An 11,940-nucleotide genomic window follows, 5' to 3' on the forward strand; every position below is an offset into this window, starting at 1 on the left:
AGATTTAGTTATCTTTGCCAGGTTTCATCTCACGCCTCTGCAGTTGTCACTATTTCAGGAGTGGAATAGAGATTATGAGAAACAAGATCTTGTTAGATTTGGAAACAAGAAAGTACTTGATATGGTGGCAGGCGCACCAATTACTTGTCCTGGGGGCCTTGTATATTCTACCAGTTTGGACTGCGATCACGACTGATGCCAAGCTTTATGGCTGGAGGGGCTTTGAGAGAGTAGGGCGTTTGGTCTCCTTGGGAGGCAAGGTTATCAATAAATACCCTAAAACTTCACACAGTTGTCAGGGCTCTACAGAGTTGGCCTTGCATTAGGCAAGAATCTCCTCTCTGGACTCCTGATTAAAATGTCCTCTTGCCCGGTTTAGCGACTTCCTCTTCAAACTCCTAATTTTGTCTAATAGAAGTTTGCTCGATAACATCATTGATTGCTTATTGTCACCAGGCATATCTTCCCCAAGTCATAGAAAACCTTTTTGTCTTGGTGTACTTTAAAAGGATACCATGAAATTCTTTTAGAATTCCTAGAGTTATTGAGGGTTTACAAGAAAGGATTATCAAACATTTCTCTTAAAAGGATATAAAACTCACGTTTTCTTTCATGATTCAGATAGAGAATGCTATTTTAAAACTTTCTAATTTATTTCTTGTATCAAATTGTCTTCGTTCCCTTGGTATCTTTTGTTGAAAGACAGATATCTATGCTTAGAAGTCGGCCCATTTTTTGAACACTATATGGCAGCAGTTTTGCAAGAATGTTCTCCATTTGCAAGAGCACTAGATTGCAGCACCATTTCCTGCCGTGTAGTGCACCAGATGCAAACCAAGGTACCTCTTCGAAACAGATTATCATGAGAATAAAGTAAATTTGATATCAGAAGTAAATTGGAAACTTTTTTTAAATTGTTGTGGTTTATATCCATTTAAATGGACACTCAAGTCAAAATTAAACTTTCATGATTTCATGCCATTTAAGACAATTTTCCAATTTACTTCTATTAACAAAATCTGCACAGATTTGTTATATTTACACTTTGTGAGTCACCTGCTCCTACTAATCATGTGCAAGAAGTCACAGAATATACGTATATGTATTTTTGATTGGCTAATGGCTGTCACATGGTACGTATATGCATTTGTGATTGGCTGATGGCTGTCACATGGTACGTATATGCATTTGTGATTGGCTGATGGCTGTCACATGATACAGGAGGAGTGGGAAAAGACATAACTTTTTGAAGTTTGTCAGAAAAAAATCTACTACACATTTAATGTTCAGGCTAAGTGCTATTACACTGTCTTGTTATAATGCATTTGTTGATTATCCAAATCTACTGTATTTACTGATCGTCTAAAGCTCAAATTTTGGACATATCTGCTCAGTATCACAAGCAAATTGTCAAGATTCCTGATATTCAGACCTTTGTCTTGATTAGAATTAAGCCACTGATTCAACTAGTTACTCCTCCTTTGGTCTCAAAGGGATAGTAAACCCAATTTGTTTCTTTCATGATTCACACAGAGCAGTAATTTTAAGCAACTTTATAATTTACTCCTATTATAAGTTTTTCTTTATTCTCTTGATATGTTTATTTGAAAAGCAAGAATGTAAGCTTAGAAGTTGGCCCATTTTTGGTTCAGAACCTGGGTTGCGCTTGCTTATTGGTGGCTAAATGTTAAATTGGTATTTTTTAGGGTTCTTAAAAGTCCCTCCATTGAACATAATCAGGAAATTGTGGTTCCTACGTGCCCATGTCTTAAGAATTGTAAGGAACAACTTTCTCACCACCTTAATGTGGGAGGACTCTGATGTCCTATATGAAATCCACAATATGCTTTAGGCTCTTCTTCTTTGTTTTCTGGACTATGCAAGGGTCACAAAGCTACCGCAGTTACTTAATCCGCTTGGCTTAAGGCCTTAATTTGAAAGGCACATTTGACTTACTACTCATTCCACAAGGGTGGTTGCCATTTCTTGGGCCTTCCATAATGAGACTTCTTCACATTAGAAATGTGAAGTGGTTACTTGGTCTTCTTTGCATACTTTCATTAAATTCTACTATTTTGATGTGTATGCCTCTAAATAGACTGTTTTTTATAGGAAAGTACTGGGGGGCTAATGCCTGATCACCTTCCTTACCTGCATTCCCCCCCCCCCCCCTATTTCATGGTTCTTTGTAGACGTCCCTGCTTGGGTATAAGATCCAACATCTGATGATCTTGTGGACTATAATTTCTTTCATAATGTGAGGTTCCACAAACCTCTTCCTGTATTCCCTGCTGGCAGGACTTGTTTTGCACTTCATTTGCCACACTTTTCATATGAAATCAACCAATGCAGATGCACTTTCCAACCTCACATTCTTTGATTTTTTTTTATTTAAAAATTTGCATACTGTAAGGGCCACCTGAGCTATGATCCTAGACAAAATTGCTGGTCCATATCTTCTGTATTAACAAAGTTATAGGGGTGCAAAATGTGTGATTCTGACCATTTTTTCACCCTCTTGTTATCTTTAATATTTAATATTTTGGTAACCTTTAGAAGTGATTTCAGCATCTTTGGAAAGGTCTTATAGAACTCCTTCAGATGAAATATTACTTGCATATATAAGGAAAAATATATCTTTAAGTCATTGTAACCAATAGTTTGGTGGCCATTTTCTCAAAACCATGTCTTTTAATGTTTTTCAAAAAAATATATGTTGTATATACACTATTACTCATTAACTGTACCAAATTTGAAGATGGGTTGTCAATGGGATCAGGAGTGATGTTCAATTCAGTTAAACAGGAATTCCCATTTACTGTAATTTCCTTACTCCAGACAAGTTTATTCTCTTAAGTGCAGATGACGACATGTGGTCGTCATCCGCATGTTGTCTTTAGTACGGATGATGACCACATGTAATCATGAAGGGGGGAGGGATGCTCTTGGAGTTCATTGCACCCCCCTCGCATTGGTGTTCTAGTGCTGAGCATTGACCGGGGAATCCAGGGATGCCAGTGACTTCATGATGCATGTGCATGGTGACGTCACCTCGCCCCGGAAACCCAGAAGTGTCAGAAAGCAGAAGAGGGTTTAAGGGAGCTGTATGGAAAGACATATAAACACATACATATGTACACACAAATAGTCATATATAAAAGTGCATTGGAGCCCTTTGCAGTTAAGTAGATGAAAACATATAAAAAACATATTTATACAATATTCATATTTAATAAAGTGTTATACTGTGTATTTACTGTAAATATTTCACATTCCAATGTTCTGCACATAGGGGAATATGTTCTAATTATTTTTAAATAGATATTTAAATATATATATATATATATATATATATATATATATATATATCGCAGAAGCGATATTTTGTGCTAAGATAATTAGTGCAAACCAAGAGAAAAACATGTTAATCAATAGGGTTATATAATAATTTCCCCAAAATGATGTCTTGGTATCTAGAATAAATAGTCACATGTTTACTGAGTAGTGGTCATGGAAGTATACTGTACAAATAGGGCTGCTATTTCATTAATAACTAGCGCCATGTGTAACCAGAATGATTGCTGCTGGAGTAGTATGATCCTGCACCAGCTTGAGAGCTTAAAGGGACAGTTTACCCCCAATTTTTCTCCACTTTAAATTGTTCCCAATAATACACTTTACCTGCTGGAGTGTATTAAATTGTTTACAAGTAGCTAATCTACCCTTATTTTGGCCTATGAAATAGCTGATTTAGCCTGATTTAGCCTGTGGTATCCCCACCTATACTGAAAGTTTATATACTTAGGTATAGGATTTTGATAAACCTATGTAAACACATCCAGCAGAATAAATTACACTCCCAGTGGGGTGCAGGATAGTTAAGTAATACAATTTCCCATTGTTCTCTCTAAGTATTGAGCTTAGGTTTACAGACAAATATAAGATAAGGAAGCAAGTCTGTGTACACAAAGTGATAACATAATGAGATCTGGTATTACCTGCAAGCTCAACCCATTTCAATAGGCTGTGGTTTAAAAGCACAAAACCAGCTATTTCATATGCACAAATAAACATAATTAAATTTCTCATACATTTTATACTCTGCAGCTGGTATAACAAGTCATTAAATATCAGTGAATACATTAAGTGTATTCTGAATGTTGTTCTTGAACGTGTGGTATATAGCCCTGGTATTCATTGATACATATAAGACTATGGGGTAGATTTAACAAGCAGCGTATGCTGCTATCTACCCCCGTAGTTTCCGGCTCGCCAGAAAGTTGAGTTAAGAAGCAGTGGTCGTAAAACCGCTGCTCCTTAACTCGGTGGCGGACAGCAATCCTGTCGATTGACACACCCTTCTACCGGCCGATTGGCCGCAAATATGCAGGGGGTGGCATTGCGCAAGCATTTCCCCAGATGCTGTCGGCATTTAGCGATGTCGGGCGGACGCAGATCATGTCCGCCGACACTTAATAAATCTACCCCTATAAATCTATCATAAAAATTGTTTGGTTATCAGTATTGATAACATTTTTTAGAAACGTGATATAAGCACTTATTATGCACATGTGATATAAGCACTTTGCAAACACTAAAGTTTGATGTGTTAGAATCTTAACTCAGCATGTTAACAGTTATAGCTAGGCTGTTTTAGCAAGGGATCACGTGTTGGTGATTGCCCACGGCAAACCAAAATCTAAAACATTATATAAATTTATTGTACTGTCCTATGACTGCACGTAGCAGAAAACAGATACAATGAGTATAATACTACAAGTAACCTTTTTGCCGTTATGCTCGGATTGTTAATATAATTGGAGTACACCAATAAATACACTGTATCCAATTCACCAGCTGCTCATGATCTGCTGTAACTGATCAATATAGCTCCAGTTTGGCAGAGTGCCCGGATTTTAATTGTCTTAATGAAAGGCTAATAAGAATAGATTAATTTAATAATTATTATTTTATTATACATTTATTTATGAAGTGCCAACATATTCTGCAGCACTGTCCATGGATACAATTTATTTCAATAAAACAATGATATAAAACTTGTAATTTACAAACACATACAAGAGGAATTGAGGACCTTATTCCGGTGGGAATTTACAATCTAGAAGGGTAGGAGGTTGAGAAACAGGAGGTGAGGACTGCAAGATTGAGAAAGATGTTAACGCAGAGTTAGATGAGGGAAATGTTAGGTAAGTGAAATTAATTTATTATTGAGTTGGGTGGTCGGCTTCTCTGAACAGAAAAGTCTTCAGAGAGCATTTAAAGGAAACAAGATTAGGGCAAAGCCTGACAGCACAAGGGAGAGTGTTCCAGAGAGTAGGTGCTGCATAACAGAAGTCCTGCAGTCTAGCATGTGAAGAGGTGATAGTCGTAGATGCAAGGAGCAGGTCATTGTTGGATCTTAGTGGGTGGGCTGGAGTGTACTTGTTTATTAGAGAGGATAGGTAGAGGGGAGCGGCGTTGGTGAGAGCTTTGTATGTAAGGGTGAGGATTTTGAATTTAATTCTGCTGTGAATGGGGAGCCAATGAAGGGACTGGCAGAGAGGTGCAGCAGATACAGAGCGACTGGAAAGGTGGATTATCCTGGCAGAGGCATTTAGAATTGATTGAAGGGGAGAGAGGCGGGAAAGAGGAAGGCCAGTAAGTAGGTTATTGCAGTAGTCAAGTCGGTAAATAACAAGGGAGTGGATTATTTGCTTTGTGGTGCTAGCACTCAGAAAAGGTTGAATCTTGGAAATATTGCGTAGATGGTTGCGACAGGATGAAGAAAGGAATTGAATGTAGGGGACGAAGGATAGATTTGAGTCAAGTGTAACTCAGAGGGAGCAGGCTTGGGGCGATGGGGAAATGGTGATGCCGTCAACAGGGATAGAGAAGTCAGAAGTCAGCATAGAGCTTGAGAGGGGAATAAGAAAGAGCTCAGTTTTGGACATGTTAAGCTTTAGGTGGTGAGAGGTCATCCAGGATGAAATACCAGATAAGCAGTCGCTGACATGAGAAAGGACAGAGGGAGAGAGAGCAGGGGTGGAGAGGTAGATCTGGGTGTCATCAGCATGGAGGTGATATTTGAAGCCATAACTGTTGATAAGTTTACCTATTGAAGAAGTAAAAATGGAGAAGAGTAGATGACCCATATCCTTGAGGTACTCCGACAAAGGCATTGGAGAGGAGGAGTCCCTGGCAAATGACACAGAAAAAGACCTGTGAGAAAGATAGGAGTGAATCCAGGAAAGAGCAGTGTCACAGAGGCCAAAAGAGCTAAGGGTCTGTAGGAAGAGGGGGTGGTCAACTGTGTTAAAGGCAGCTGAGAGGTCAAGTAATAAGAGTATAGAGTAGTGGCCAATATTTTTTAGCAGCGAGAAGATCATTAGTAACCTTGGTAAGGGCATTCTTAGTTGAGTCTTTGGGGCGGAATCCAGATTGCAGTGGGTTAAGCAAGGAGTTGGTGGACAGGAAGTGGGTTATTCGATTGTAAACTAGTTTTTTTAAGGAGTTTTGATGTTAGTGGAAGCAGTGATATGGGGCAGTAGCTTTCAGGAGAATTAGGGTTGAGGTAGGGTTTTTTGAGTATGGGAGTGACTTTTGCGTGTTTGAAAGAATATGGGAATGAGCCAGTAGAGAGAGATAGATTGAAGAAGTGAGTAAGAGCAGGAGTGAGGGTGGAAGACAGGGAGGGTATTAGATGGGAAATGGTAGGGTCGAGCAGGCAAGTACTGAAGCGTGAGGAAGATAGTAAGGAAGAAACTTAATTCTCAGTGGCTGGGTGGAAGATGCAGAGGGTGGCAGAGGGAGTAACTGGGCCTGTTGTTGGAATATTGTAGGTTGGTGTTGGGATGTTGCTTCCGATAGTATGTATTTTGTTTAAAAAGAAGTCTGCCAGGTCTTGAGCACTAAATACTTATAATACTGCATTTTAAGCTAACAACAAACCAAATGTCTGTGACACCTTGATGGACAGAACATATATATCCAATCAGAAATTATCCATTCAGGATTTCCGATTTTTCAATGATATTTATACCCCGTATGAACCACGGCCTGCCACCTTTGATAAATCCCAGAAATGCGAAATGCATCTGGGGGTTGGCAGAGTGTATGAGTACTCTTTTTTTAATCTAAGGGCAGTAGTGTGTCCAGCGTTCAATCGTTTAATTATTGGAGAAGAATTTGAATTATTAGAATGCTTGGGAGCCGCTCATTATGGCGAGTTATTAAAATATTACATATAAAATATTAAATTAATATAAATTATTAAAAATTAATAAACATACTGTAAAATGTTCTAAATAATCCATAGAATATACTCTATATCTTTTACAGTATGTTTATTAATATCTAATAATTTATATATTTTTTTATATTTTATTTGTAATATTTGAATAGCACACCTTAAGAATTCTACGTTTTCATGTGCACTAACCCGACCGTGTTAAGATCTAAATAGAGAAACACGATGCACAAAACGCATATTTTACATTCCTGTTTTACTTTTATTATTAAATATATATTTCTATATAAATCTAAAACTGTTCATGTAAAATACATATCTATACCTATAGGAGTAGATATGCAGGAAAAGGTATATATATATATATATATATATATATATATATATAAATATGTATTTAACTATATAAAGGATATTATCTTGTAAGTTAAGAACATTGGAATGTGAAATATGTACAGTAAATACAGTAAAACACAAATTCATCTGTGTGTGTGTATATATATATATATATATGTATATAGACATGTATAAGTATGTATTTCTATGTTACAGCCCTTAGCATGTTTTCCTGAGAGATCATATCTTTGAGCTCTTATATCTTTTGTATGCAATACTTTTTTAAAATATTTTTTATGACAGTGTTATTATGAGTGTAATGGTACTTTTAAATGTATTTTATTTTTTATGTATTTTGTGACCCTTTTTTGTCAAGCATAACAGATAACCAGAGCTCAGAGGTTGCGCTTAGTTGAGGTGTGTTAAACTCAATTGCGCTCAAGCGAATGTATATCGCTCTAGTGCAACAGTTAGCGCGCCAATCAAAATCTGGCCCTCATCAGGGAGTCCTTGGATAGCTATGACTTCATCACACATGAGTGTTGCAATATTACAGGCAGTTCCATCAAGACCTGGCAAAAAAAGGAGACTAGGCAAATGCATTTGGATCATTTGTGAAGATCTGAATGCATAAAAAGTTAGAGACTTGTGAGATTTGACTCTTTTCTTCTTGTAAAAGTACAACACTAAGATCTGGATTTGCACAGATCTTCGTGTGCTGCACTTTTGCAAGAATAAATCTGGCTCCAAAAAGAGTCAAATGCCACCAATGGCCTTCCGCATTCAGATCCTTACAAATGATTCAAATTCACGTGCCTATAGTCCCCTTTCCTTGTTGTGATTCAGCATGTTCCCAGGATCAGGATTGGCGAGTGGACCTCATAAAATGAAAACACATGGTCATCATCCGCACACACCATTCATTACTTTTTTATATGAAATTATCTTCATTACCATTTAAAAATGTTGTATAAAATGCAACATTCTAAGAAATCTAAATGCTTTGTGCACACAATCAATAGTTAGAAAGACTTTTGGAACTGAAATGATTGTATTACTAAAATTGTCTGTGAACAAAATTTTAAAAAATACATTTAAGAAAAATAATAGGTAAAAAAAATTACAACAGCATTAATTTCTATTTATTTTAGCAATTAAGAAATTATAGGACTTTGGGGCATCCATAAAAATAGTCCCTAATGTTTCGTAAACTGCCCTTAAACCTTAGCATGGAGTTAAGGAAGGGGTCATAGGCTGTCCCTTTGCTTTGTATTAAACATTCATTCAGAACTGTTAAAATGCTCTCAAAATAAAATAATGATGTTGTTAACAAATAACATTACTCTCATTGTATTTGTTATCAACAGGTGAATTCACAAACTGCAATAAATCTAGCCATGGCCAGAGTCCCGACATTTCTATAAATTTTCTTCAAATTCAAAGAAGCCTATCAGGAAATTCATGTTCTGAATGTGGGAAATGTTTTACTCGGAAATCAACTCTTGTTCATCATCAGAAGCTTCATACAGGAGAGAAGCTATTTTCCTGTGCTGACTGTGGGAAATGTTTTATTCGGAAATCAACTCTTATTTATCACCAGAAAATTCATACAGGAGAGAAAACATTCTCATGTCCTGATTGTGAGAAATGTTTTCTTTTGAAATCAGATCTTACTAGACATCAGAAAATTCATTCAGGGGTGAAAGCATTTTCATGTTCTTATTGTGGAAAATATTTTACTCGGAAATCAAATCTTATTACACATCAGAAAATTCATACAGGAGAGAAAGAATTTTCCTGTTCTGAATGTGGAAAATGTTTTACTCGGAAATCAACTCTTATTCAGCATCAGACAATTCATTCAGGAGAGAAAGCGTTTTCATGTTCAGACTGTGGGAAAAGTTTTACTCTGAAATCATATCTTATTATGCATCAGAAAATTCACACAGGAAATAAAGCATTTTCATGTTCGGACTGTGGGAAATGTTTTACTCTGAAAGCATATCTTCTTATGCATCAGAGAATTCATACAGGAGAGAAGCCATTTTCCTGTTCTGAGTGTGGAAAGTGTTTTGTTCACAAATCATCCCTAAATGATCATCAGAAAATTCATACAGGAGGGAAAGTATTTTCATGTTCAGAACGTGGTAAATGTTTTACTCAGAAGTCACATCTTATTCCCCATCAGAAAATTCATATTAAAGGAAATGAGGGAAATTAGAGCTTAACCTCTAGTTCAGCGGGTGACACACACAGGCCCATTTATCAAAGGGCTTGCGGACCTGATCCGACACTGCGGATCAGGTCCGCAAGACCTCGCTAAATGCGGAGAGCAATACGCTCTCCACATTTAACATTGCACCAGCAGCTCACAAGAGCTGCTGGTGCAACGCCGCCCCCTGCTTACTCGCTGCCAATCGGCCGCCAGCAGGGAGCTGTCAATCAACCCGATCGTATTCGATCGGGTTGATGTCCGGCGATTCCTGTCCGCCTGCTCAGAGCAGACGGACAGGGTTATGGAGCAGCGGTCTTTAGACCGCTGCTTCATAAGTTGTGTTTCTGGTGAGTCTGAAGACTCGCCAGAAACACGGCCCTTCAAGCTCCGTACGGAGCTTTATAAATGGGCCTGATAGTCATCATCCGCACTATACCTAGAGTGCAGATAATGACTAAATGTTGTCAGGGGGTACACTTTTGGTTCTGTTTAAGTCCCTTCTGCAGCTTAAGTGGGTATAAGTTGATCTAATGTGTTTGACATTCCTGGGGGGGTCCAGGGTCCCTATATAGTTTTGCATAGTCAGGTGATCACCTGGCATAAATAAAATATACATTTACTTGAGTCGGTAGGGAGCCCCTATGTGTAGATCAAAGTTACATAAACATACCCAAAGGCCCTTATTTGTATGTTGATAAACCCTTCTTTGAATTGTAGGTACTGTTGAGGGCAGTTATAGGTGATCAATGAGGTGACAACATATCCCTAGCTGTAATTTAGATTGACCAGTTATATAGGTGTACTGGGTGAGCCCCTACATTAACATCAAAAGTGCAAGAGGACCCCAAAAGCCCTTGTCAGGATGAGGATAACTTCCCTGGCTTTATAAAATGCATTATGCATTTTTTTTATTTTGATTTTCAATTGATTATTTTAATAGAAAAACAATAAAGTTTGAATAAATTATATAAACACGATACCTTGTAGTATAAAGTTGTGAACACTGGAGACAATGTAGTAGAATTGATATGATGTGATTTTTTTTATATGTTTAGTTTTGTGTATTAAAACTTCTTTGCAATATACTTTTTTTGTCCCTTTTTATGTGATGTCACTAAAAATGTTGGGTTTTCCAATTCTCAGTTTCTATAAAGTTTAGGGAGCTGCTATGTTAAAATCTATGTCTCTGATGTGTTTTTTTTTCCTCTGGTCACATTTAACCTAACTGGTAACTATATTGATATTTTTTCTACCCCTGTGTGTGTGAGTATATATATATATATATATATATATATATATATATATATATATATATATATATGTGTGTGTGTGTGTAAGCAAAACATTTGAAGCACTCTCACCACAGTCCTGCAACTGCCAGGGTACTCTTAAGGAGAATTTAGTAAAGAAACAGAGTAAAGCATTCAATGGACTTTGGATATCTGTGACAAAATATTTATTATTATATTAATAAATATTTTTGTCACAGATATCCAAAGTCCAGTGAGTGCTTTGCTCTGTTTCTTTACTATATATATATATATATATATATATATATATATATATATATATATACAAAATAAAAAGCACTCAAATACAAATACACCTGTATATTATATGTGACGTTTTGGGGTTACCCCTGTCCTCAGACAATCATTTTTATTTTGGCTGTATGGATTTAATTTTGAAACGCACCCCAGGCAGGATATACAAAGGATGTTCCTGTGAGTGCTATACCACCACCGAATATATATATATATAAAACTTTATTAAAGGGATGCTAAAGTTAAAATGTTATTTGAAAAAACATTCCAATTTATTTAAATTTATCAAATGATGCAGTCTTTTTATGCAGACTTTTTGAGGCACTAGCTCTTACTGAACATGATCCAAGTATATATGATCAGCCTATGATTGGCTGATTGCTTTCACATGATACTGAGGGCAGGAAAGTGCAATCAAACTTTGCAATTTGACCGAAAAAAATCTACTTCTCATTTGAAATTCAAACTGTTGCTGCACTGTCTTTTTATTATTAATTTGTTAATTATGCAATTAGACTGTGTTAATGGTCCTGTAAAGAAAGTATTTGTCTTGCAGTTATAAAAAAAAGATCTGTTTGGTTCCACGGATATAATAACTG

General features: G+C 36.7%; 1 protein-coding gene across 1 annotated transcript in view; it reads left to right on the plus strand.

The window, feature by feature from the left end:
- LOC128666683 (gastrula zinc finger protein XlCGF48.2-like) overlaps positions 1-10,978 on the plus strand; it is a 150,792-nt gene extending 139,814 nt beyond the window's left edge. Inside the window, exon 13 of the mRNA XM_053721412.1 lies at positions 8,950-10,978. Coding sequence (XP_053577387.1) covers positions 8,950-9,803 — 854 coding nt within the window. The 3' untranslated portion in view covers positions 9,804-10,978. The remainder of the gene's footprint in view (positions 1-8,949) is intronic.
- Positions 10,979-11,940: the final 962 nt, after the last annotated feature.

Source organism: Bombina bombina, chromosome 7 (genome assembly GCF_027579735.1).
Source record: "Bombina bombina isolate aBomBom1 chromosome 7, aBomBom1.pri, whole genome shotgun sequence".
NCBI classification, from domain to species: domain Eukaryota; kingdom Metazoa; phylum Chordata; class Amphibia; order Anura; family Bombinatoridae; genus Bombina; species Bombina bombina.